The sequence below is a fragment of the Gadus morhua genome, chromosome 1, assembly GCF_902167405.1.
Source record: "Gadus morhua chromosome 1, gadMor3.0, whole genome shotgun sequence".
Taxonomy (NCBI): Eukaryota; Metazoa; Chordata; class Actinopteri; order Gadiformes; family Gadidae; genus Gadus; species Gadus morhua.
This window is the reverse complement of record NC_044048.1, coordinates 24,822,422-24,848,625: the sequence shown is the minus strand read 5'-3', so window position 1 is coordinate 24,848,625 and position 26,204 is coordinate 24,822,422. Positions and strand designations below refer to the sequence as shown.

Sequence of the window (26,204 nt, the reverse complement as noted above, 5' to 3'; positions counted from 1 at the left end):
GGAGGGGGGGGAGGAGGAGGGATGGAGGTGAAGGAGGACTCGGAGAGGAGGAGCCCTCCCCAGGGGGTGATGGAGGTGTCGGCGTGGAGGAAGGCGTGAGAGAGGGGGTGGGAGGAGGACGAGGAGGTGGGCTGGGACGGCCGGCTGCTGCGCCGTCTAAGTCCGGCCAGGGGGGGGCGCTGGGGAGCAGCGGAGGCGGAGCTTGAGGCCTTGGCTGGTGGGGAACAACACGTTTGGTTTAGTTTAGATTATTTGTTTGTAGTTTCGTGGACAGTCCCCTTTGATGACGCTCAAAGGAGCAGCTTTTGCCTATTTTGCTCATTTCCAGCTGTAGTCCCCGGCCAGTTGTCAATAGGCAACCTAAAATACAATAAGAATAAGGGGAAAGGGGAAACACAAACAATTGCACAGACATATTGCACACAATTTGAGCAAGAACAAACCATTTTGTTCTTGCTCAAATTGTGTGCAATATGTCTGTGCGATTGTTTGTTCATATGGTTGATGGAGAGAGTTTGTGTCTGTGATTCAACATTTAAAAAACATCCCACATAAACATTCTCACACCGACCGATTCTAACAACACCATGTAAACATTCTCAAACCATTTGGACATTCTAATAAACAACCACAACATTCTAAAATACACCTATGAAAAAAAACCGTCGTATTTTAAAACCACAACATTCTCACACCGTTTTTTATAAAAACACTTTACCATTCCAACTACATAATACTACGTCATCACCCATTATATCCTAACACACATACACACACTGCTCACAGTTGAGAGACATGTGCTCTGTTACTTTGAGTTAGCCTCTGTTGGAGGGCAATTAGCAATTTAATTAAAAGATAATCACATAATCAATACCAGGCTAATCTGTCAATTTGCAATTTATAAAATCATGAGTCTTAATCACAAGTGATTACCTGCACTCTTTTTTTTCGAAGATCCAATCAGAGGTAAGCGCTCTTGTGACATCATAAGTCCTGGTTATGAAAATGAATTAAGAGATGCATTCAAAGTAAATACGTACATTCCTCAAACTCATTAGTGGTTGTAATTAGCACAATACTCACTACACATGCACGTCTACTTCTGATTCGTCCATTAATTCCATCCTCATTTACTTTCCCCTCTCCCTTTTACTCAAACTCATCCATCCACGCATTAACTTGTCTTTCTGTCGCTGATCCACTCTATTTAACCCTACGTAATGTTATGTAAAGCCTTAGTAATTCCTTGATATTCCTTTATTGAATTTGTTCTTTCTTATCCTCTTCAGTGCGATATAAAGTCTAATAAATTCTTCGTCTCACATAAAGTCTTTGGTTTCCTTTGCTTCTCTTCCCCCTCTCACTCTCTCTCTCTCGCTCCCTCCCTCTTTCTCTCTCTCAGCATGGGGTCTCCCCTATCACTTACCACATCGTGTCCCCTATCACAGTGCATTCACCCTCCCTATTCTTATCTGTACCGTTTTACAGCCAAACATTAGGCAACCAACTTCAATTCCAATGATCAGGAACTAAAGGAACATGAAAATGTATTTGAAACAGTTACATTAAGTTAATTCATGGTTCTTGAATGAGCCTGGGGGATAGTCCTTAACAAATCTTTAAAAGGTAAGGTCATGAGTTCTTCTTAAGAGGTCAAACAACGGCCCATTGATAAAGTGAAAGGAGCCATTACGCTCTGATGCCTCCCGCTCTCACCTGGCCACGCCCACCTGTTTCCCTCTCTGCTGGGGCAACGGGCTTGGCTCCCTGAACAGGACTGCAGAGGGGTGAAGGGTAGTGCAGTCTTCCTCCTCTTCCTTGCTTCCCACTCTTCATACATTGACCAAATGTAAATATCTCTCTTTTACAGTGACCTTCTCTGTCTGAATGGTTTGTTCATCTCCTAACCTCATACTACTCTCTCTCTCTCCTTTCCATCTCTGCGATGAGGAGATTGCAGGACAATAGGCAATATGATATCAGGTTGAAATATTGATGGAAAGCAATGGGCCCCTCTGTACCTACCTAGAACGGGTAGCGCACGCACACGCACACACACACAGAATACAATTTCATTCCTATGCAAGTGTGCACCCATCCGGACACTTGCATTCAATTAAAAAGCACACCATCTCCACACACACACACACACACAAAGCTCATCGTCTTGACATTGATCTCCTTCTGCTTCAGCGCACAACGGATCCACCTGCTGTCCGACACACATTCACATACTACACACGCCTGGGGAGATACACAAACTACAGAAATACTGCGTCCTCTGGTGCACGTTCAACAGCACCCGGGCACTACTGGTGCCCGGGCGCTGACCAACAACTCAGTCTACTCCAATCAGATCTGAGGGGCGTGCACACACACACACACACACACACACACACACCAGTATAACTCAAAACCTCCACTTATGAGCATTTCTCTTCGAGTTGTTAGCATGGAATTAGCATTTTGCTTTGCAAATAAGCAGCAACACAACACGGCGCCACATCGAATTATAGGCCTCATCTTTGATCTCGCTGTCTCGCTTCGTCTCTCACACACGCACGCAAGTAATATATTCTCCACTCACACATGCAGAAAGATTCCTGCCACATTCTCCTTCGAAGTTAATAAATGAAAGAGATTTGTGATACAGCACACACACACACACACACACACACACACACACACACTTTGTTGAATGCTATTAAATATTCACCAAATTCAGTTTTCATTACATTCACTTTATAATCGCATCACATGCCCAATTATATAACCGCTATGGTCAGGGCCGTCGGACTGCGGGGACAAAGGGGACAGTTGTGGGGGGGCCCAAGGCAGAGGGGGGGCCCATGACCAAAAAAAAAAAAAAAGATTATTTTTTTTTCTTTACCTTCTGGCCAGTCCCCCCCCCCCCCGTCCCCCGTCCCCCGTCAACAATTGCAGACCCCCCCCCCCCCCCCCCCCCCCCCCCCCCCCCCCCCCCGTCAACAATCGCTCGCTCCGGACCCCCCCCCCCCGTCAACAACCTGGCGCAGGGGGGCCCATCAGTACCTATAGTATAGGGGCCCAGGATTTGGTGCTACGGCCCTGGCTATGGTCTTCACATTGATGTGCAGAACTATAATTCACAGGAGTTCTGGATTAAATTTGTATAAATTAATATTTATTAGTTATATTTAACAATATTAAAACAACATAGAGTATAATATCCATCTATTTGGCAGGATTTATAAAATGCATTAAAATGTACATCATGAAACAGTGCACACACACACACACACACACACACACACACACACACACACACACACACACACACACACACACACACACACACACACACACACACAGGACTTGCTCTCAAATCGTCCCTGTAAATATATATGCTTTTCTTCACTTTCTGTCACGGTGAAGACGTCCTGACGTGTAGCAGCTGTAGGCCTTGACCACAGACCACCACCCACCCCCCCAGGCCCAGACCCCTGCTCTCACATCCAGGATCGGCCTTCACCCACCCCTCCCCCCCCTCACCCGGTCCCCGCTCCCCCCCCCACGCAGCCAGGCCGGCCGCGTCCGCCACGTGGGAGTACAGCGCCCCCGTGGGGCGGAGGCCGGTACTGCACACCCTCCAGAGATGCACCCTCTGGTCCGGGGAGGTGGACACGAGGAAGCCGGGGTAGAGAAGGCTCAGCGCGGTGACCGGGGCGGAGTGGGCCAGCGAGACGCGGGACTGGGAGAGGAGGGTGAGGTCGGCCTGGGAGAGGAGGAGCTGGTGGTTGCGGTGGTGCTCTTGTGAAAGTACTCTGCCGCCATCTGTCTGCACCTCGGGGTACCGCACCTGAACCACAGACAGGGTCAGCTGTCCGTCGTCGCCCCCGCTGGCGACGGTTACCAGGCAACCGTCCTCTGTTCTCTCCTGCCACACCGCCAGTGAGTTGACTCCGCTCTGGTGGGCGGGAAAGGTGAGGCACGGGCCGGGCGGCGCGGATGTGTTCGATTTCGAATTCAAATTTCCAGCCAGTAATGAGGTTGGGGTAAAGTCCCACAATGCAATTCTGCCATCAGTTGCTGCACTAAGAAGAAGTCTGTATCTGTGAGATTCAAAGAGAAGGCGGCATGTTGGGACAAGGACATAATTTAGCGCTAAATATGTAAACATGTTTTTTCAATAAAGTAGCAGACACGGTTAATATGTCTTAAAACTCTGGCATTAATAAAGTGAATCTTTTCTTATTTTATAAGCCGGGATGCGATAAAATTCTGCCCATAAGAAACCTCTTCTTACCTGTTGCCTATAGCGTCTGCCAGACAGCAGGGGGCGACACTGAGCACACAGCGCTGGTGGTAGAAACTCTCCCATAACAAATCAAATTGGCCTTTGACCTCGCTGATTGAGAACAATCTGGCAAAAAAACGACAGATGATAAAGAAAAGTATTAGTAAATGAGTCAGAGACTGAAAAGTGGATTCAAATGATAAAATATGATATTAATGTTAAAGTGTTTGCAAGGACAAGAATAGAAATGAAAGTGACCGTTTCTGGTGATAAACAGAAACAAAATCAATCACACAAACAAATTCCTGTTTTTCTTTTAAATCTTCATGATTTTGTCTCCTGGGGCACTGACCTGATTGCTCCATCGCTGCAGGCTAGCGCCACTACAGCTGTCGCGGTGTCGCTGTTAACCACTGCTATGGACATGTATCTGGAGACACACACATACAACATAAACATTGATTTGACCAAAAGTTTGTCAAAAAACTAAAGATGTAAAGACTAAAGTATGATCTTGAATCGCTGAGAAGAGGAAAAACTAAAGTTATCACGTGTTAATTTTTATACACCGCTTGCCTCGTCTCTGGGTCTGCTTTCACCGTCTTGTGTCGGTTCCGCCTCTTCTCCCACTGCTCGTCCAATCGGTGACTGGCCACCTGAATCACCTGACAATAAGGCTCCTGCCTCTTTTCGTCCCATCCAATCAGCAGCCGGTAACACTGCATTTGAGCCCGACCACCTGCGGACACAAGCAAGGCAGAGAGCGAGTGTTTTCCGGGCCTCGCGCCAGCTGGGTCCATGACAGCCACCAGAGTGCGGATGTTGGAGATGTGGTCGGTGATGACGGACAACACTTGGACCGTTCCAGAGCTCGGCTGGACGGCCAGGACGGTCAAACTAGTGTCCTCCCCTCCGGTCACAAGGACCTCCCAGTGTCCTTCATCCGACCCCATGCCCTGAGTAGTTTGAGACCCGTCCCCGGTACCCCCTACCCTCCCCAGCCTACAGACGCAGCCGATGCCCATCCCATGAACGCCCTCTCTGAGGCCGCAAGCCCCGGTCTTGCCGGCCACCCCGGCCGAGGTTGAGGCCTCTCTGGGGGGCTGCGTGGCTACTACGGCCCCATGCTTGATGAAGACCAGGGCGCCGTAGCCCGGCCACAAGCTCTTGCAGGGGGGCCAGAGAATCCAGGAGCGATGGCCGCCGCCGCAAGGCACCGTCAGCAGCCTCTCCTGCCTCACGGGATCCCACACCACGAAGTTGACCGCTTGAAACCCGGAGACGACAAAGCGGCACTCTCGACCGTCGTGCCATCCCTTTTTTCCTCTGCCTGTATATTCCTGTTCCGCTTTAGTTTCCGCGGCCTGCTTGTGACGCCATCCTTCCTTTTCTACTCCTCCTCCCTCTTCCTCTTTCTCCTCCTCCTCCTCGTCCCCGAGTGGTTCGGCCGTCGAGTGTTCAGGAGGTGCGAGGATCAGAACCCTCTCCAGCCACTCCATGCCCTTACAGGCCCGCTGGACCCTCAGAACCTCCAGCTGAGGCCCGCCGTCGGGCTCCATGATCTCCCCAGCGCTGGGTCGGCGGTCCCCCGGGAGGACCCACTGCGGTGTGGCGGGGCGAACCCTGAAGACCCGCACACAGCCGTCCCGCCCGGCGCTGTACAAGAGGCCCCGGTGCTCGCAGACGGAGGTCACCCCCTGTTTCCCGTGCACCCCAAACAGACAGCTCAGAGGCTGGAGGGGCGGGTCACCCTGTCCTGCGGGTTTCTTCCCGCCGCCATCCGACCACTCCTTCCCTTCTTCATCACAACAGTTTGTTTCCTCTGGATCTTCCCTCTCCTCGTCCACCCCCGCTCCTCCTCGTGGTCTGCTACCTTCCTGAAACAGCAGCAGGGATCCTCTCCGGTCCCCACACACCCACAGCGCCCCCGGTGGACTTTTGCGGAGGCGCACCGCGCTGGTTAACCACCGCTTGGCACAGGGGGGCAGAGCAAACGGCGGGCGAGGCTCGGCGATCAGAACTGAGCCCGAGTCTCCGTCCGGCCGTGCCTCCACGCACCAGCGGTGGACCAGGCCGTGGGAACCCGACGCTAGCAGGTACCCCGCGTGGGGCGCGTGTCCCTCGACCCAAACGAGGCTGTGGATCTTCCCGTCCCCTCCTCTGAGAGACAGTCCGCACTGGGGACGGGACGTGTCGAAGACGTGGATCCCGCCGCTGAGGTTCCCCACCGCACATAGGTGAGCTTTACGTTGGGTGGTACCCTTCACCGTGATGGTTAGGACCTCCATCACGCAGTAGGACTGGTACGCCCGATCCCCCTGCCACAGTAAGTCCCACTGTCCGGCGGCCGCACAGCAGCCCTGGTACACTGCCCCCTGGTCAGTGCATGCCAAGATTTTACTCCGGGCCCAATTTGCGGTTCCGTCCTCTACCACGCACACCCCCTTGGGCGTACCTCGTCCAGAGAACTTCAAGTCCGTCAGGGCCGCTGTGGCAGCCATCCCCACCTCCTCCTCCTTCTCCTCCTCCTCCTCATCGTCGTCTTCCTCCTCCACTTTTGTCTCCTCCACCCGCCACAGCCTCACTCCTCCATCCGCGCCCCCGGTGGCCACCCACCTCGCTCTGGTGCCGTCCTCCTGCCTTCCCTGGCTCACGGCGAGCGCTCGGATCCCGCCGGCCCGATGGCCCTTCAAGGTCTGGGCCACCTTCCCCCCGCCGCCGCGGGACCAGTCCCAGACCAGGCAGCAACCATCTTCCCCGGCGCTGTACACCTTCCCGGGGGAGAGGTGCACGGAGAACACCCGGGCCTGGTGTCCGTACAGGACCATGAGGCACGCGGGGTCCGGGTCCCCGCACGTGGGACCAGGGCCCCCCAGAGCCCCGACGCCCCACACCCTCACGCTGCGGTCGTCGGAGGCCGAGGCCAGCCAGCCTTTCGCCCGGAGGTAGCAGATGCTGAAGATGACGCCGCCGTGCCCCAGCAAGCGCCTCTCCACGGGGGCTTTGCGTTCGGGGTCGCCCCCTTCCTCCCCGACCACCTCCGCTTCCTCTGCCCTTCTGTTGGGTCTCCAAAGAACCAGCTGGTTGAAGACTGTCCCCCCGACCAGGACGGAGTTGTTCCAGGATTGGTCCACCAGCAGCAGGGCAGAGTACAGCAGACATCCATCCAGGCAGCCGCAGCGAGCGAGGGGGATCCCTCCGTGAGGGTCCAGGAGAAGAACGCTGTTATGGGCCAGAGCTACGCCGAGGAGGGCGCGGCCGTCCTGAGTCAGCCAGCAGAGGTCCAGGATCCAGTCTCGGAGCTCTATGAGGGGGCCGTGGGCCTCCAGGCGCACCGGCTCCCCACCGTGGAGCTGGGTGATGAGACGCACCAACCGCACACCCTTACCTCCAAACACCGCCAAGTCATAGAGGTCGGGCTCTGTGGCGGAGCTTCCTCCTGGGGGCAAAGATCAAGGACATGTATTAGATGCTTGATAAAGATTGACGAAAATACATGATTGTCACGATCAGGAGGAGAAAGCATGGTTCATATTCAGTGAATAAAAAAAGTAAAACCAAATAAATATTTCGCTGAATGAGACTAAAATACATGACGATTATTTGACTAATAAACAGCTAAGGGATGCAGTTTCAAGTAATAACAGGTTAATTGTGAGTAATCCTGCCCGACCTTCTTCTTCCTCTGCCTCATGGTTCTGTTGTGGTTGTTTGTGCTTATATTTGGGGCGGACACCATGAATCCGATAGTGCTGAAGAACATCAATCGAGGCTGAGGCTCTAGTGCGCGACTGGAGGCTGAAAACTGTCAAGATTGGACCCTCGCCTGTGAGAAGAGTAAACAGTTAGAGAGAGGGAATGGGCAAGTGCAGAGAAAAACAGAAAAATAACGGTTGAGGAAGAGCTTACCTTTCAGTAGGTAATCCTCCAAGAAAAATTCCAATGCTGTGATTGGAGCAATTAACACCACCGTTTCCATTGTGGATCTAGGTAATTATTACCATCCTGAGTGAGCGAAGACGGACTGTAAGTATCACGTTACAGAAGGAGGTCTTGAGTAACTTGGATACTTAACTATAACTTGCAGGTTAGCCGCATAACAAGTCCGACAGTCAGTAAATACGTTTTTTCCTTGTAATGAAACACAGTATATATTTATGCATGTCTTGTTTTACTTACATAGAGCTATACGTGATCAAATGTGTCTACAATCCAACCGTAGGCGCTTCTCGTTCTCACAGACAGCTATATGAAAATGTGTCTGTCCAATTCATCCACGCCGTTCCCATGGTCCTTCTTCCGCATGTGTATCTTAACCAATCACAATCGGTTATAGGACAGTCAGCTGGATCCAACAGGGCCGCCTATTGGCTAAGCACTGTTGTGATGGGGTGAACGTCACACGTGACAGACGCAAAACTCTGTTCTCCTGACCATTGTAAGCGCTGCGGACCTGCAGTGCCGAACTTTCTACGGCCATAAACATGCCTGGAAAATGTAAATTCCAGGTTGCGTGGCTTTCCAAGGATATATACAAAGACTGGCTCGTCAAAGACCCACAAGACATTCAGTTGGCCAGATGCAAAGCTTGTTGCAAAGCAATTAAACTGCAGACGATGGGAGAGGCAGCCCTCACAAGCCACGCCGCGGGCTGTGGCCATAAAGCAGCCGTCCGCAAGCTCGTAGAAGGTAGTCCAATCCACAGATCATACATGTGCACCACAGCAATGTTCACATCTCGTGGGTAACAATACATCTCGTATCTGTGGCCATGTTCATTTGCCAGTAGAGAGGTTGGGTTTTGTAATTCGTGTTCCCCTTGTTCTTTACTGCAGCAACAAACGCAAACGAGGATGCCCATGCAAGCGTGTGTGTGTTGATATTAGGTGGTCGGATCAGCAACCACACAGACCCACCGAAACATATTAAAACCCCTAGCAGATGTCACTATTCCATTCAGACCGCCATTTTGGGTGTCAGGCGCGGACCAAGCCTAGGGCCGAGGCTTGCCAGCCTGAGAGAACCAGTGTGCAGTTTTCCAGGTTATATAGTCCCGCTCTACTTTGGCCATAATGGTGCACGCTTGTGTTGCTGTTGGGTGTCACAAATGGAAGACTCCTGGCTCGCTTGTGTCATTTGACCGATATCCCCATGATTTGGAGAGAACGCAGCACTGGGTGACAGCTGTGAAACGCAACGTGCCTGCATTGGAGCCCAGTCGACTCAGTCTGCACAGTGCACTTTGCATCTCGGGTAAGTTTTAAAAAAACTCTCAAACATGTATGAATTAGTAAATAGACGTTAAAAAGTGGCTGCAAGCAATCTTACAATCTTAGTCACAAGTTCATCAACATCATTTACTACTTGATTTAATATTACATGTTAAGTAACACATAAAAGTGTTTTCATGCAATAGCAGCACAAATCAAGTTAATAGTGTTGATAACAAAAGTTGCATCGATGTGACGGTCGATTTAAACAGTTGTAACATTTGCTTTCCTCTTCCTCTAGGGTAAACAAAGTAGGATTCCACTGTCCCCGGACTACTCTCCAACAGTGGTGGGAAAACTTTAATTTCCGCGTCAACCAAAAATACCTGCAGCTCTTAAAACCAAAAGACGGTTGAGCAATGATAAGGCGCAGGATGATGCTGCTGCCACTGTCGCCACACTCCTTGGACGTGACGACAACCCCCCACAACGTGAGCCAAACATACCAGCCAAACCCTGAGAGCCTTGACGTAGTACCCCCCCTGGTTAGCCCTCGCTTGACACCCCAAATGACGGCGAATGCAAAAGTGACATCACACGCAAAGGGTCCATATTGTGTCGGCGTTCTGAGTAGATGCTGGTTAAGTGATCACCATGGCTGCGGTACTCTTTATTCCCAGAGGGAAACACCGGCTTACTGTTTGAATAATTGTTCCTCTCATCCACCCTCTGATTCCCATCTTCTCTTCCTCTGTCTGTCTGTCTTTTTGCTACGTTTCTTCTTTCGCTCCCCCTCTTCGGTTAGGTCACATCATGGTGATGAATGTCGCCGATCATGTGAATGGCTACGGCAATATCAAGGTAAAAGCAGTCACCTGCTATAACGTATACATTACATTTTCTAAGCGGGGTGTCGTCGTAGGGTAGGATGACTTCAGCTGGGACGTCTGACTTGGGATCACCGAGACACTGGTGTGGATACGGTCGATGCTTTGGGGCGTCACCACCGCTTGGTAATAAACAAACCTCACGGTTCCCGCCTTCCCAGGATGAGGAGGAGAAGGAGCCGGTGGCTCTCGGCCTGCACCTCAACGCCTTCGACCGGCTGACAGGAAGTGACCCGTCGGCAGACCTGGAGCACAGTGTCCTCGGCGCCAGCTCCGCTTCCCACAATGCCTCGTTCCAGGAGGTCACGTTCCCGACCAGCTTCATAGACTCGCGCGGCGTGCCGAGCCAAAGCAGTGTCGACTGTGGTGCGTTTAGTAAAACACACAGACTGTTTATTTACGAATCAAAAAAGGTTTACTTGAGGTTAAACTTTTTGATTTGGGATTTTTGATTCAAGGACATTTCAGTGGATGTCATCCACATATAACATTGGCTTAATGACACACACACACACACACACACACACACACACACACACACACACACACACACACACACACACACACACACACACACACACACACACACACACACACACACACACACACACACACACACACACACACACACGTTTTAATAGTTTTAATGCCAAAACTGTTGCGGTCAGTATTCAACGTCATCCCCACCATAACTTGACACTCACCTTTGAACCCTGACCTCGCCAGGTGTCCCCAGGGTCCAACCTCCCAACATCAATCCCCACCACCACCCTCCCCGCCTCCTCCTCCACGCTCCCCAGCAGCCCCCCCTACACCACCGGCCTCCGTCACCAGCCCGACGCCGCTGCGAGGAGCCGGCGCTGCGAGACACGGCGCCCCCTCCTAAGTTTCCTCGCACGCCTCGCTCCGTGACGGCGGCGGCGGCGGCGGCCCTCGCCAGACGGGAGCGGGAGCAGCGGGAGAGGGTGGAGGCCCTGGAGGAGGAGCGGGTGGAGATGCTGGGGGAGCAGCAGCAGCAGCAGGAGGGGCGCAGGGAGCAGATGGAGAGCCTGGAGTGGGAGCGGCGCATGCGGGTGCTGGTGTGGGAGCAGGAGGTGCTGAGGGAGAAGGGCAGGGCGGCCCGGGAGAAGGCCCGGGCCTACCGCATGAAGAGGAGGTACTACGGGGCCAAGCTGAAGAGGATGGGCCAGGACGTCCCGCCGCCGCCGCCGTCGTCGTCGTCGTCCTCCGGCAGCGACCAGGACGAGTGGGGGAGCGGCGAGCGAGCGCCCAAGGAGGGGGCGATTGTGTGACGTCACAACGAGATGGACTTAAATGTTTTTTTTTATTTTTTATTATTGACTTTATACCCGTTTGTCTTCATAAGAAAAATGGGGAAGACTATTTTTATATATCATTCGTTTTTTTGTTACGTTCCAACTGATTGTACCCACTGCTTTAATGTGCGGGGAATGTGTCGGCATCTTGAAACAATCCCTGATGTCGTTTTGTTCTGAAGAGATTGTTGATTTTGCTGCTGTTGTTTGAAAGCTCCGAGACAATATCGAGTTAATGGAGGACTATAAGTATGGTTCTAAATTATCTTAATTATTGAGGGCAATAATTTCAAAAGTCAATACAAATCTGGAAGATTTTAAATTTTCTGATTATATTGTCATTTCTTTTTTTAATACTGTAATATATCATTGTACTACTTTGGATGCCCATATTGAACTTGTTTGTAAATGTTTGCCTGGTACAGTTTGATGGCCTTGTGACAGTGAAACCATCCAGAGGTTTAAGCAATGGATTTTCACATATGGGCGTGGCCTGACATTAAGAATTTGAGCCAATCTGAATAAATGACTAGGTAACGCTATTGGTCTCTTCGCTCATGCCAAATAGAATAGTACATAAGGCAGAAACATTGAAATAAGTATTGTGCAAATTACTGTTTATCCTTTAACATCGTTATTCAATCAATGCTAACTCCTCCCCCTACCGCTGACTGGTCCAATTTTACATTTTTGAGAATGGCTTTCATCAGGCTCGGGCCGCAAATCGAGAGAATGTGAAGTCACAAGCTCAGGATAATCCCAAACTGCTAACGGTTTCAAGGCACAAGATCTAGAAGGCTAATTTGCGTCTTTTGTCAAATTGTCTTAACGGTCATGCTCAATAACTACAATCACAGTTGATGGAAAAAAATTCTTATTAAAAGCCGCTAAATTGAAATCAGTTTATTGGTTAAATGTTCTTCAGACATATGCTAATGCTTACTTTTATATATTCTTTCGCTTTTTTGGTGGGGGTTCTCAAAACATACCGGCTTGTATCATATCAGTTCATATTTGTAAAGCTTTATGTTTCTGATTACCTTTGAGAGAACAGTAACTGTGCCAGCAGGTTGATATTTAGTAGGTTGAGAAGGCCTAACTCACAGCGCTTTTAAGTCATCCAACTTGGGCTGCATGTGAATTTGAACCATGACAGCATAAAAAAACCATTTGAAACTGTCAACATTGGTTCAACACAAGTTAATTCAACATTAAAGGCATTTAAACTTGTATGCTGGCACGGTTCAGTGGCTGCACTCTTTAAAAAAGCACTGTTTTAAGTCAGCTCTGTGAGAGGGAGAGGTAAGGATCTGGGCAGCCTATAGTTTTAAGCTATTGTTAGATGGTTAGTTATGTTTTAAATATGTATGGAGTCTCTCTTGACCCAATGTGTTCTTCCCATGTGAACTAGAATCTATACCAAACAACACAAACAACGCCGTGACAGAACAGGTTAGTTTTAGTTTTCTTTTAATGAGCCACCATTTCTTCATGTTTTTTTCGTGGTGAACATCTGAGGAACAGTTGTTTCCGTGACATCCCCATCGCGACAGTGAGAATGACGATACCCCAAAATGAACAGACGCAACGAACAAAGACAGTCTCCCAAGCTTTCATGTCTCCTGCAATCCACCCCACTCCAACCCAAGGTTCAAATCCAAAATACAACTTCATCCCTTAGTGTCTATTCAGTCATTTAGTAGACAACAGAATCGCCTCACTCTATTCAATGTTAACTGGACCAAACCAGACATTTTCACTTTACTATATTTTCGATATACAAGTCCCAACTATCCATATCCAGTTAAGGCTGTGTTTACACAGTGGAAAGACAGGTGAAATCCGTCTATCGTCAATGCCAAACCTCTTGCATAAAGGGTTAGGTTTGTGGCGTCATAAAATGTTGGATTACAGGGACGAATAAGCATCTTATAGGCCTACATTAAGTATAGTAGTATGCATTTAGACAAAAGTTGTAGACTGCATAGAGGACCATGGGTTATATCAACCACTTTAAGATACATTTGAATCAGACACAACTGTAAAGGGATTGTTGTTACATTTTTTTTAAAGGATTTGTCCCAGAGTGATCTTTCATCTCATTGGACAGGAGGTCATACAAAACATCACGTCAAAAAAACAAACAAATCGAACAGAGATGTCCAGTGCTCACATTTCAAACAGACAGCCATGGACGGCCAATTTGAATCGATAAAACCCCCAGGTAAATAATGAATGGATCAATAAAATAAATCTCATGTCTGTACAAGAAGGAGGTTAACTTACCACTAGATCAGCTGAATGAGGGTGGGGATGGATGAACGGGAAGGTTGTGTCAAGGAAGTGGTTACCTTGACAGGAGGAATGACAGACAGTAATAGAGCCCCTCCCAACGCTGGCACAACAGTTAATGGGAATTGATGCACGTTCACCCTTCTTCCTTCCCCTAATCCTCATCCTTTGAACATTGATTTGCTTTTCTTTTTCAAATTCAAACACAGCCCGTCTATGTTTCTGCATTTTATACGGTTTGGTATACCGTGCTGTCATTTTTCTTATTTATTTTCATGGTAAATTATTTTGAGGCAGGATAAAATACAAAATTGTTTGCATGATGACTAAATATTAATTGTTGAATGTTTGTGAGCCAATCAATCTCCTTTGTAGGTGTACAGTTTCCATAAAAGAAAAAAAAAAGAAAAAGATTTGTTCACCCAATGTCAATGTAAAATCCATGTTTAAGATCAGTTGTTTGTACACGGTTCTGATAGTGCTCGAGAAAGACCAGCGTCCCCCTCTAATTGGTTGTTGACATCCTATGACACGCGCACAGCAGTCCAATCAGCAGCGGTGCTGGGCCTGGGAGCAGCTGGCGCGTGCACATTAAACATTAAACACATCTGGGTCCTGAAAGCAATTAGGACGCTTTTAGTGGGGACACATCTGACTGTGACAGAGAGACAAGCTGGGAGTTTGTCCGCGGCCCAGATTAAATGGGTTTTCCTTGTGTTGTCGTGGAATTCAAAACAAACTAAAAGCTGTTGATGTCGTTGGTTTAAGATTGGCTGTTTTTTCTTATGTTGGTAAAACACGTCATGGGTTTTAAACACGGTTTTGGACAGGGGAAGTCAACTCATCCTACCAGACAAATGGATATACCTAAAACCAATCACCAAAGGTTTCAGGGTTGCAGATAGAACAAAGAGAGGTCTTAAGTGCCAAGTCAGCGTCGGTTGAACAAAACCCAACGCTTTGAGCTGAACGCGCATGAACCCGGAGACCAGTTTATTGAACGCTTCTATGGCACATTAAATAATACATCACAAAAGGAATAAATAAATAACTGCATCAAGATTCAATGCAATACTCTGGTATAGACAATAAAAAATAAAATGAGGTTCTTCTGCTTACAAACGATGTCGGAGAGAATCACCGGAATTACAAAATAGGGATTGAAAACATGAATCCTTTGGCTTAGGTTTGGTCGTGAGCACGGAGCTTTAGTAAGTGTGTCTGCCTGCGTTTTGGCGGGAGATTCGTCCAGCTCCAAAGGGTGCAAGGGTAGTTTTTTTGCGGCAGGTTGAGATGGGATTCAGCAAAGTGTGTGTAATACCTGGATTGGTTTGAAGATACCTTCTGCGGTTGTAAACGGATATACACCTGTTGCCCACGGAGCCGGAAGGACCTCACGCCTCTAACTGCAGGTCTGGAAAGTTCTATAAGGTTCCAGAAACACTTCTAGATCCAAATCGATTGTTTTCTTCCTATAACTGATATGGTTGAAACAGCACCAGGCACAGAAAAAATAAAAAAGAGACAAAATTTACTCGGACGAAGGAAACATTCACCTCCAGTAGGTGTTGGGGTTCCCGAAAAACAACAGCACAGTTTGTCGAGAACATGACCTTTTGTCTCAGTCCTCGACCCAGCAGGAACCACAATGGGCGCTCTCTTTCGGCCTTGCCATCTTACCATCAACCGTCTGTCCTGGCACAATCGTTTCGTGCCATCGATTCTGTTTTTTTTAGAATTCCTCTCTGTATCTACAATCACTTCTTTCAAATCACTTCCTGTTAATCTCATTCAATCACAGTCGCCGGCCCCCTGTTCCTACGTTTTATACACAAAGGTAATGATCGGGGAAAGAGAGCAAACGGGAAATTAATAAAACTATTGGTGGTGGTGGGTGTGTGGCGGGTTGGGGTGGTTGGGGTGGGGTTGGGTTTGTGAATTTCTATTTTCAACAATAAATGATATTCTTCTTCATCCAGTCGCCACACATACATCCACTCATGGACATAAATCTTCAAAAAACATCACAAGTAGTTTTCCTCTTTTCCTTAATCTCCAATGAAAAAAATACAAAATGTATAAAAATGTTATGTACAGTTTTACCCCTCTTCTTTGCCCCTTCTTTCTTATTTCCATGTTTCGGGGCGTATGTTTTGGAGATCAGTCTGTTGTTTTTTTTTCTTCCGTCAAAATCCACTCAGACACACTCTTAAGGTAGAAGAGGCGGTCACCATGGCAACATGGCACCATGTTCATCAGTAAGACTCAACCCTTGCAAGGAATTTGTGACGAAAAAACCCCAAAACTCAATCTATACAATCAGCCCATCATAGTTGCATCCTTTTGAAAAAAACGATAAACCAAACCGAAAGCCTTAGAGACGCTGATTTTTTTTGACATTGTATGTTCCCGCAAATCATTCTGTCACCCTTGACCCCATCGGAAGTCAGAGCTCCGGTAACCCAGAGTCGATCCGTCATCTTTGACCCTAGCCCTGGTGACTCAGGCACACTGCATCATGGGATTTGGAGGCGGTCATCAGGACTGGCCTTCGCTTCTGTTGGCTCTGTAGACAAAGGGAGATGCAGTTGTTAAAACGTGCGCTGTAAAAGGTTTTAGTTTTAGCCCTCACAAAGTCTCCCTCTCCACAGTAGTTAGCTAGTCTGCTGTTATTCCTATTCCAAAAAACGTATTTGATACAGGAATATTGTTAAAGAATATTAGTTAAATAAATAAGAGAAGAAGATGAACAGTAGGTCAAACTTGGGGGGCGGGATGATGGAAGGAAGGAGGAGGTAGGGAGGAGGAAGTAAGGGATGACAAGAAACTACACATGACAACCAATCAGAACTGTGCTGAGAGGAAGTGAGGGGGTGGGGTTATCGAGCAGGGGGTGGGGTAAGCTAGCAGAGGGCGTGGTTAGCTAGAAGGGGGGCGGGGTTAGCAGTGAGGGACAGACAGGGGAGTCGGGGGGGAGGGGGGTCACTTACTCTGAGTCGGGGGAGACCTCAGAGATGCTCTGGGAGGTGAGGGAGCGGGGCGGGGAGGGGGAGGGGCCGTGGGCGGAGCCATTGGCCCCGGGGGGAGGAGCCAAGACGTTGGAGCTGAAGGAGGCCAGGATGGAGGACAGGATGTCCAGGTGCTCGCTGGAGGGCGGGCGGGTCAGGGGGGGCGCGCCCGGGTACCTACACGAGGGGGGGGGGGCCCGGCCGCGGGGGGCCCCCGGGGCGGAGGGCTGCTCCTGCTGGGGCTCCTCCGAGATGGGGGGGGGCGGCGACGCGGGGGGCTGGTCCGGGTGTGAGGGCTGGCGGGGGGGCAGCGTGCGGAGCCACTCCCGGCAGGGCTGGGCCTGGGACCCCCCTCCCCCCCCCCCTCCTCCTCCTCCTCCGTTGGTCTCCAGCTGCTCCCGGGACCGGCTGCTGACCAGCGCCCCCCCGCCCGCCGCCAGGTGCTCCCGGGACGTGGCCTGCCGCCGGGTCAGCGTGTTGAGCTGCGAGCGGGACCCCCCCAGGTAGCCCTCCCCGCCGCCCCCGCTCAGGTCCTCCCGCGAGGCGTGGGCGCTGCCCGCGTGGGGCGGGTAGTCCAGCCGGTCCCGGGACCCCGCCAGGTTCTCCCTGGAGGACGACACCCGCTGGTGGTCCGGCCCCGCTCCGCCGCCGCCGCCCGGGCCCAGCTCCCTCCGCCGGGGCAGCAAGTCCAGGTTGTCCCGGGAGCCGCGGGAGTCCAGGCGGTCCCGCGACCCGCCCACCGTGGGCCGGCCCAGCGGGTCCCGGGTCAGCTGGCGGCGGGCCAGGGAGTCCAGGTGCTCCCGGGACGAGTAGCGCGAGGCGGGCTGCGAGAGGGAGCCGCCGCCCCCGCCGCCGCCACCGCCGCCGGCCGAGCCCGTGGCGTGGGAGTACATGCGGCCGTAGGAGGCGGCCGGCACGCCGCGGTGGCCCAGCGTGGAGGTCCGGTACCAGTTGAGCTCGCTGGGGCCGCGGCCCTGCAGGGCTGGGGGGCAGCCCACACGGTTCTTCAGGATACCTGGAGGGAGGGGGGAGGAAGAAGAAATCCGATCATGTGACGCGAGTGGAGCGAGGAACAGGATAGTCAGAGTTAGTGAGTGAGTGAGTGATTGAGATAGAGTGAGATAGAGTGAGAGTGAGTGAGTGAGTGAGTGAGTGAGTGAGTGAGTGAGTGAGTGAGTGAGTGAGAGTGAGAGAGTGAGTGATTGAGATAGAGTGAGAGTGAGAGTGAGAGTGTGAGAGTGAGAGTGAGAGAGTGAGATAGAGTGAGAGTGAGAGTGAGACAGTGAGTGAGAGAGAGAGAGAGGAGGAAAAGGATGGGATGCGAAAAGATGAGCGAAAAAATTTATGCGTTAAATCAGACCAGAAAACGACATTTCAAGAAAGTGTCTTTTAACTCTGACGACGGTGTACGTTTACTTTGAGCCCGTGTGTGTGAGTGACTTACCCTTGCGGTGCCTGCCTGGCTGCGTGAGGCCGCTCTCGTCCCCGCTAGTGAGCGAGGCGTCGGGCTGGTTGTTGTTGGCGGCGTCCTTACTGTAGTCGGCCCCCAGAGGGCGCTCCGAGCCCCACTTCTGCAGGCTGCGGTTGTCGCTCTCCTCCAGGGCGGGCCAATAGGACAGCAGGTCGTTGCCGTCCAGGTCTGTCAATCACAAGGAACGAAGGCCATTGATTATTCAGTAAATCTGGGATGAATGTGTGGCCTTTGAGCATTTACTACAACACAATTGATTAGTGTGTAAATGTTTTGTCATGATATTTATCAAATGCAGGGTATAACACACATTCATTGTCACACATCACAAGTCCTTTCGGACAATGAGATCTGTGAGACAAGGCAAGGATCAACTAGGGAATTTACAGACTAGTAATCACAGTCAACTAACATACTGGAAAAAGTATCCAACAATGAGCCAGCAACTCATTCACACATTATGTGAAAGTAGTAATCAAAGCAATAAAAGAATAACGCTTATCTTCATGAATACTAATAAATGCAGTGTGATGCATATTCTGGATTATGTTCTTCTTATGATACGATGAATACGGATACCATGAATACGGATACCATGAATAAATATTAATCCTAGATGGGAAATGTCCTGTATTTAGTACTACTTTCTATCTTTTCCAATCCTAACTTGTCCTCTTTGTTGTGAACGTGTTGTGAATCTACATTTAATGAGCCGGGCTCACACGCTGACATCACCTCCGGGGACGCGAGTTGTGTTTCCATATTGCACTAAAGAACAAATGCTTTCTACTTAGCGCTGGCAAAGCAGATTCACAGCAGGCATCCACACACACACACACACACACACACACTCACAGACTTCAGTTACATTTTAGATGTCTTAGCAGGAAGGCCACAGATATGTTATGTTAACCCCTTGAGGAAATTCCCCAGTGTGTTTTTTTACTGTCTAGTTTGGAAAAAGAAAGCAACATGAAGGATGGACTACTTCAAAAGCAGTTTGGATAGCATGTTGGTGAAGAAGTAGAGGGAGTAGAGGAGAAAGATAAACCACAGACTGTAGATAGACATAAAGACATGAAAATGAAATGATTATTAGCATGCAGTTATAAACACGGTTGACTTAATCTCCGAATCAATTGCACAGTGATTACGGTAGAGTAAAATGCCTTTTAAACAGCTTGCTGCAGTTGTAGATGGAATGAGACATTCCTTTTAACATTCCCTAAGATACCCTTTTAATCATTGGTAAATGACTGGGCTGAGTGTATGCTTAGGGCTCTCTAAATCACCGGGGCATTGTTTTATAGGCTGAGTAAGCACCTGCGTTATAAAGCCAGCTCCGCAGTCGTCAAGCCAGAAATGATTTTTCAACAGCTGGGGCTAATTTGCTTGTGGGAGTTGCAGTCCCAGTGATGGGAGTTGTCCCCGGTTCCCTGCTGGAACTGTATCGCTTTTCTAGACTTTTCAAGCATCTAAACTCATCTTAATTATAAACTAAATGATAACTAAATAATGTAACTAAATAAAGGTGTCAGTGTTGGTCATGATTTAGTAGTTCTGTCCTGGTATTCGAACAATTCCCATCCAACCCCTTTCACGTAACTAAGCACAAACGTTCAGTGCAACACAGCGCCCCAGTGCATTGTGGGAGGTATTTAGGAACCGGTCCAGTTATCAACCTGCCACTGAAGCTGTAAATTGGGCATGGCTATAGTCTACATCCTTTTTTTTCTGCCACCACATTAGGTGGATGATGTAGGCATAACAGATCTTTCTGTAGCGATTACATTTTGAATCACCATCACCACGGTTCAGCCAAATACCACCACCCATCAACACCCACTTTGGGTTGCAGAACCTATAAAAAAGGCCCCCTTTTTGCACCACCGGCTTTGATATTGAATGGCCATTACAAGCCATTACAAAACCTACTCTATCGTGACATCACACGTGGGAGGGTCCACCCACTGGATGAAGGACGGCTAGATCAGCCTATCAGTGTGTGGTACAGCCCACTGGGTTGGCTAGCGGTAAAAACACAGGTCCATTAAAGGACGGCCGGGCTAAAGGGTTCTGCCCAGCGGACCGCTCTGAGCGCTCCCGGAGATGGTCATCTTCATTCCGCCCGAGTGCATGGATCTCTCCGAGAACGCCGTGCCCTCTGACCCCGTCCAGATGGCTCTGGTGGTCACGCAGTGACCTGGTGTGTGTGTGTGTGTGAGGGTGCGAGCGGTTTGGGAGCAGTGCACAGCGCGACATATGCCTGACACGTTCACACTACAAAGGTCACACTGTAGTGCACTTTGGCATTTATTATGCATGACATCCTCCTCATGCATAGTGGATGGGATATATTGATTGCTATCAGTAGGTGTGTTAGCGTGTGTTTGTATGCGTGTGTTTGTGTGTGTGTGTGTGCGCTCCATGAACTTTGATAGACAGTGGTAAAGCAGTGTGTTTAGGGGTTGTAACCTCCTTTAGCAGACATCTCATCAGCCATCTGCTTGAACAGAGTGTGTGTGTGTGTGTGTGTGTGTGTGTGTGTGTGTGTGTGTGTGTGTGTGTGTGTGTGTGTGTGTGTGTGTACCTGTATGCGTGTGTATGCAAGTGCGCTCCATGAACTTTGATAGACAGTGGTAAAGCAGTGTGTTAAGGGGTTGTAACCTCCTTTAGCAGACAGCTCATCAGCTGTCTGCCTGAACAAAGTAGTGTGTGTGTGCGTGTGTGCACGCATGCGGGCATGAGTGTCTTTGTCTGTATCTATGTTTGTGTGTGTGGGTGTGCTTTAGTGTGTATGTGTGTGTGTGTAGGTCTGACAGTGTGTCCCTGTTCGCACAGCCTACCTTTGGTGCCGTTCTGGGCGGGCTCTGTGAGCAGTCGCTCTCTGTGATTGGAGCGTTTGAAGCGACGCTGAATGCGTCCGCGGAGACGCACGTTGTCCTCACTCTCGGACGACGGGATGGAGAGACTACGCTCCTCGTCAAGGGAGAGGTCAGAGTCTGAGTCAGAGTCCTCACCTGGGGGGAGGAGAGAGAGAGAGAGAGAGAGAGTGAGAGAGCGAGAGAGAGAGAGTGCAAAAGAGTGAGTGAGAGTCATAAGGGTAGAGGGACAGACACAGGTAGAGAGAGAGAGAGCGAGAGAGAGAGAGAGAGAGAGATACAACAACACAAGGAAAGAGATAGAGAGAGAGAGTGATATAGGGACAGAGGGAGAGAGATATAGAGATGGAGGGAAAATATATAGGGACAGAGTGGGAGAGATAAAGCAATAGAGAGATTTAGAGACAAGGACAGAGGTAGAGATATAGAGAGAGCCAGAAAGCAAGCGAAGAGAGACGGAGAGTCATAGCGAGAGTCAAAGAGGGAGAGGAATGGGGGGATGTGATAGACAATAAAGGTCAATATTTGATGTTTCCGTTCGTTATAATCATGGTGTGTATGTGACAGGTTACCATGGATACAGCTCTGAAGGGATCCCAGATGTGTATGTGATTTATAAGCCTTGACGTTGGTTGCTCTTTCAAAGTGTGCACGTGAGTCCCTGGGTGAGTGAGTGTGCGTGTGTTTGTGTTTGTGTGAGTCTGTGTGTGTGTGTGTGTGTGTGTGTGTGTGTGTGTGTGTGTGTGTGTGTGTGTGTGTGTGTGTGTGTGTGTGTGTGTGTGTGTGTGTGTGTGTGTGTGTGTGTGTGTGTGTGCATGCGTGTGCATTTATGTGGGTCTGTGTGCATGCGTGCGTGGGTCCGTACGTGTGTGGGTATCGGTGTGTACGTGCATGTGTGTGTGGGTGCACGTGCATGTGTGCGTGTGTCCGTACGTGTGTGCGTGTCTGTGCATGTGTGTGTGCGTGGGTGCGCGTGCATGCGGGCTTTGGTCCGTACATGTGTGCGTATCTGTGTGTATGTGCGTGTGTGTGTGCGGGTGCGCGTGCATGCGTGCGTGGGTCCGTACGTGTGTGCGGCCGTGTACCTCCGTCTCGGTGGAACATGGCCACGTCCAGGTCGGTGGCACCCGTGAGACCAATGTTCTGCTCCAGGGTCTGTCGGGCCAGGAGGTTCTCCCTGGAGACGGAGAGCGGAACGTTCAATGCACACACACACACACACACACACACACACAAACACACAAACACGTGTATTCACGGCTTATAGTGAACCAAGACCTAGAAAGAGCCTTGTTCCTGGACTACACACAAACACATGCACACGCACACACGTAGTAATTACATATGCACACGAAAGCTCAAGCATCTACACATGAGAACACACACGCACGCACACACACACACTGTAACCAAGGCCACACTCACACACACAATGTACAAACTACATACATACACACCTCCCACAATACCCAATGAGGCATGAAGATAAGAATATCTCTGAGACCATTAGTCCCGCTCCATATAAAGTACAGTCCTCCTCCGGTGTTCAACACACTAACCCAGACGCGACACTGTTTCCATGGTTTCCACTAGAGCCACGAGTTCCCCCCTCCACACACAACCCAACCCTTTGCGGTGTTAACATCATAGCACGCACCGTACGTCAACGATGCCCGGTATCCAGTCAACGCCTTACCAATTAATCACACATAGCTTTTTATACACTGACATTTAACCATGATTAATTATGGCATTAAAATAGGATACAGGTAGGTAACAAAGTGCTTTAGATTGTGTCATAATCGACTGTCATACATTGCTGCATCAATGATTCCAAAAATAATTCACAAATTATACGTGCGTGCGTGCGTGTGTATTGGTGTAATGTATTGTTGGTAGAAACAATTAGCAACATTCATTAAAGTGCTTTTGTTCAAGTGTCATGTGTTTCTGTTTGTGTATGTTGTCACGCCCCAAAGATAATGGGGGCTCGTCCGGCCGTATTGTAACCCTGAATTTGGTGGAAATTTTGTAGGTTTACTCTAATTCCCACTCAACAGCTGAGTGCGGTGTAGTCACGTGATCGGCGTTTAAGTTTTGTGAATGAAGTCGGGGTAGGCGTAGTTTGGGTCTACCGGCTTCTGAACGCCGATTGTTTGATTTGGGGAGATCATCGCTGGTTATCCTTTGGTAAAGCTTGGTTTTGAGGAAAATTGGGGAGCTTTCATTTAGCCACATATTGTTTTTGTTTGTTTTTTGAAAGGGGGAATGCTTTTCTCGTAGTGGAGCGACCAGTCATTTGGAGCCATTGTCGTCCCCATTCTAGAGCGCTTCCGCGCTGGGTTTATAGGCTGCCGTGTCACTGTTTCTGGGCCAGGGCACCGCTGTGGAGAACCGACCGCATTGGCTTTGTCGGGACGGTACGGGCTTCAGCAGCGTTTGGTGAGGAAATGATGTAATCATCCTGGTCCTTGGACTCAGTGCGAAGATAGGTTAGTGAGGGTAGATGTTTAGGGGGAGGGCTCCGATTGGTCTGCTCTTCTGCGTGATTTGATTTCACTTTGCATCATAGTTTTTCTTTTGTTTGGGCTATGTGGTTAGATTATTGGATAATTAGTGGAAGACCGATGGTTAGTTCGGCTTTTGGATTGTGTACATTGGTCATGTGATTGTATCATTTGTGGGCTTGTATAATGAGTGGATATGATGACTTTTTGGCTGCTCCATCAGAGAATTTATTGGTAGCGTTGACAAAAGAGCAGTTGTTTTGTATAGCAGATTATTATGTGATTGAGGTGACCATTCCAAAGAGGGCTAATAAAGATCAGTTAGTGGATTTCCTTCGGGAGCGTTTAAAGGAGAAACAGGTGTTGTCTGGGGTTACACCTGTAGAGCTAACGTCATTGACGGTGCCTGACCAACCGTTGTCCAACATGAGTCAACTAACGTTTGATGAGCAAAAAGAACTTTTGCAAATGCAGTTAGAACATAAGAAATGGGTGGTGGTGCAGGAGTTGGAGCAGAAGAGGATCGAGGCTTTCGAAAGAGAGAAAGATCGATTGCTTGAGATGGAGCGGCTTAAGCATACCGAGCATGAACAAGAACAAGCTCGAGAGCTTGAGCGCACCAGGCTTAAGTTGGAAGCTGAGGGTAGAGGCAGTGCCGGCCAGCGTTCAGGCTTGGGAAGTATGATTAAGTTCCTTCCAAAGTTCAATGAGCGTGATCCCGATGTCTTCTTTTCACTATTTGAAAATGTTGCTAAAAATCAAGATTGGAGTAGCGAGGATAAAACTCTGCTGTTACAGACTGTTCTAATTGGCCGCGCACAAGAAGCGTTTGTGGCTTTGACTTTTGAAGAAAGGAGAAGTTATGATAAAGTAAAAGAGGCTGTGCTGAAGTGCTATGAACTTGTTCCAGAAGCATACAGACAGCGTTTTCGCAATTTACGAAAATTCGAAAGGCAAACTCATTCGGAGGTAGCCAGGGAGCTCGCAAGTCTTTTCAATCGCTGGCTCACTGCAGAGGGTGTTGTTGAATTCGATGGCTTGCGTAATTTAGTGATGCTGGAACAGTTCAAAAACGTAGTGCCAGAACGCATTGTTACATATCTTAACGAGCATAACGTGAAGACCGCAGCCGAGGCTGCTGTCCTCGCTGATGGCTATGTGTTGACTCACAAGAATCACTTAGCCTATGTACGAGACTACTCGCAACGGTATGACAATCGCAGAGATGACCGCGACCACCGCAAAGATCACCGCAACGTTGATGCGCAGGTGGTTCGTGGAAATGTGGGTCCTCCTGGAAGGTTGGTTTCTGTGCCTCTTAGCAAAAGTGAAGAAGACAATAAATGTAATTATTGTTGGCAATTGGGCCATTGGAAAATTGATTGTCCAGCTTTGCTTGCTCGCAGAAAGAGTAGGTTTACAGAAATGAATAGGGAAGTCAAGGACGTCGGCTGTGTGGCTTCGATTCCTGCTGCGCATTTGGATGATGAACCTAAAGGAACAACCGTGTCTAACTATGCTCCTTTCATTACAGAGGGGTTTGTGTCAATGATGGGAGATGATCGTATAGTGCCAGTAAAAATACTGCGTGACACAGGATCATCTGAGAGTTTTATATGTCAATCGTCTTTGCCTTTCTCCTCTTTATCGGACACTGGGAGCTGTGTTCTGATTCGGGGAATTGGCCTTCATCCGTTTCCAGTGCCATTGCACAAAATTAAGTTACATTCTGGATTTGTGAATGGCGAAGTGATTATCGCTGTACGTCCGACTCTGCCTGTAGATGATGTTGACCTGATTATTGGAAATAATTTGGGGGGGGATTGCGTATGGCCTGAGAAGTCATGTCATTTTCCGGTGGTGGAATCAGTAACTGCAGCATCTGCAGGTAAAGTGTTTGTCCCAGAGTTACCACCATTGGCCGTGAGAGTTGACAGTGAGATAATTGGCGCACAGAAGAATGGTCCAAGTCTTGAGAAGTATTTTGCATTTGCCACTGATCAAGCCGAGCATGGGTATTCGATCAAGGATGGGTTATTGGTGTGCATGTGGTCACCTCAGGAAGACACGGGTGGGGCAGATCAGGTGTTGCAGGTGGTGATGCCTGTAGAGTACCGTGATGTAGGGTTGAAAACTGCGCAAGGGGATGCGTCTGGACTTTTTGGGGTGAGAAAGACCTACAATCGTGTGTTACAGCATTTCTATTGGCCACGTATTAAAAGATATGTAGCGGGGTACGTTAAAACTGGTTATGCTTGTCAACTGGCAGGTAAACCAAATGTGTCCATTAAACCTGCGCCGCTACAACCCACTCTGGGCTCGCCATTTGGGGCGAAATACTCTGGTCCGTTCACT

The 26,204-nt window shown here is 49.3% G+C and overlaps 3 protein-coding genes and 1 long non-coding RNA gene across 11 annotated transcripts in view; 1 reads left to right on the top strand and 3 right to left on the bottom strand.

Annotated features, from left to right (window-relative positions):
• Nucleotides 1-44: 44 nt before the first annotated feature.
• Nucleotides 45-1,902, bottom strand: LOC115546584 (uncharacterized). The gene is made up of 3 exons (XR_003977245.1): nt 1,084-1,902; nt 934-993; nt 45-214 (listed from the first exon to the last, which is right to left on the bottom strand). It is a non-coding gene; the product is annotated as an uncharacterized LOC115546584 (long non-coding RNA).
• A 1,239-nt stretch (nt 1,903-3,141) lies between these two features.
• On the bottom strand, nt 3,142-8,586 carry wdr6 (WD repeat domain 6). Its single transcript, XM_030347502.1, has 7 exons — nt 8,456-8,586; nt 8,186-8,281; nt 7,950-8,102; nt 4,853-7,715; nt 4,629-4,706; nt 4,286-4,402; nt 3,142-4,091 (listed from the first exon to the last, which is right to left on the bottom strand). The coding sequence occupies exons 2-7, from the start codon at nt 8,253-8,255 to the stop codon at nt 3,404-3,406; spliced, it is 3,969 nt and encodes a 1,322-aa protein (XP_030203362.1). The 5' UTR covers nt 8,256-8,281; nt 8,456-8,586; the 3' UTR covers nt 3,142-3,403.
• A 56-nt stretch (nt 8,587-8,642) lies between these two features.
• Nucleotides 8,643-12,587, top strand: fsbp (fibrinogen silencer binding protein). 4 transcript variants are annotated; one of them, XM_030347770.1, is made up of 5 exons: nt 8,643-8,965; nt 9,112-9,529; nt 9,788-10,347; nt 10,535-10,739; nt 11,100-12,587. In XM_030347770.1, exons 3-5 carry the CDS (start codon nt 10,300-10,302, stop codon nt 11,663-11,665), a joined length of 819 nt encoding a protein of 272 aa, XP_030203630.1. In that variant the 5' UTR covers nt 8,643-8,965; nt 9,112-9,529; nt 9,788-10,299; the 3' UTR covers nt 11,666-12,587. The 4 variants fall into 4 exon arrangements, with proteins under 4 accessions (XP_030203630.1, XP_030203705.1, XP_030203561.1 ...); XM_030347845.1 differs by having other exon boundaries at nt 8,664-9,529; nt 9,788-9,977; nt 10,292-10,347; XM_030347701.1 differs by having other exon boundaries at nt 8,664-9,529.
• Nucleotides 12,588-13,142: 555 nt separating this feature from the next.
• celsr3 (cadherin, EGF LAG seven-pass G-type receptor 3) overlaps nt 13,143-26,204 on the bottom strand; it is a 99,960-nt gene continuing 86,898 nt past the window's right edge. For 2 of the 5 annotated variants that reach the window (XM_030347052.1, XM_030347211.1), the window contains 5 exons: nt 22,410-22,519; nt 21,307-21,480; nt 18,434-18,628; nt 16,972-18,004; nt 13,143-16,547 (listed from right to left, as the gene is read on the bottom strand). In XM_030347052.1, coding sequence (XP_030202912.1) covers nt 16,520-16,547; nt 16,972-18,004; nt 18,434-18,628; nt 21,307-21,480; nt 22,410-22,519 — 1,540 coding nt within the window. In that variant the 3' untranslated portion in view covers nt 13,143-16,519. The remainder of the gene's footprint in view (nt 16,548-16,971; nt 18,005-18,433; nt 18,629-21,306; nt 21,481-22,409; nt 22,520-26,204) is intronic. The other 3 variants (XM_030347130.1, XM_030347380.1, XM_030347300.1) reach the window with 2 other exon arrangements.

Bases quoted from the DNA above. Each gene is read 5' to 3' on its own strand.
- wdr6 (XM_030347502.1), bottom strand. From the start codon at position 8,255: ATGGAAACGGTGGTGTTAATTGCTCCAATCACAGCATTGGAATTTTTC. The intron at 8,103-8,185 runs GTAAGCTCTTCC...CTCTTCTCACAG, and splicing joins GGAGGATTACCTACTGAAAG to GCGAGGGTCCAATCTTGACA. The intron at 4,403-4,628 runs GTCAGTGCCCCA...TTTTTTTGCCAG, and splicing joins TGCAGCGATGGAGCAATCAG to ATTGTTCTCAATCAGCGAGG.
- fsbp (XM_030347627.1), top strand. From the start codon at position 8,761: ATGCCTGGAAAATGTAAATTCCAGGTTGCGTGGCTTTCCAAGGATATA. The intron at 8,966-10,291 runs GTAGTCCAATCC...CTCTTCGGTTAG, and splicing joins CGTCCGCAAGCTCGTAGAAG to GTCACATCATGGTGATGAAT. The intron at 10,348-10,534 runs GTAAAAGCAGTC...CCGCCTTCCCAG, and splicing joins ATGGCTACGGCAATATCAAG to GATGAGGAGGAGAAGGAGCC.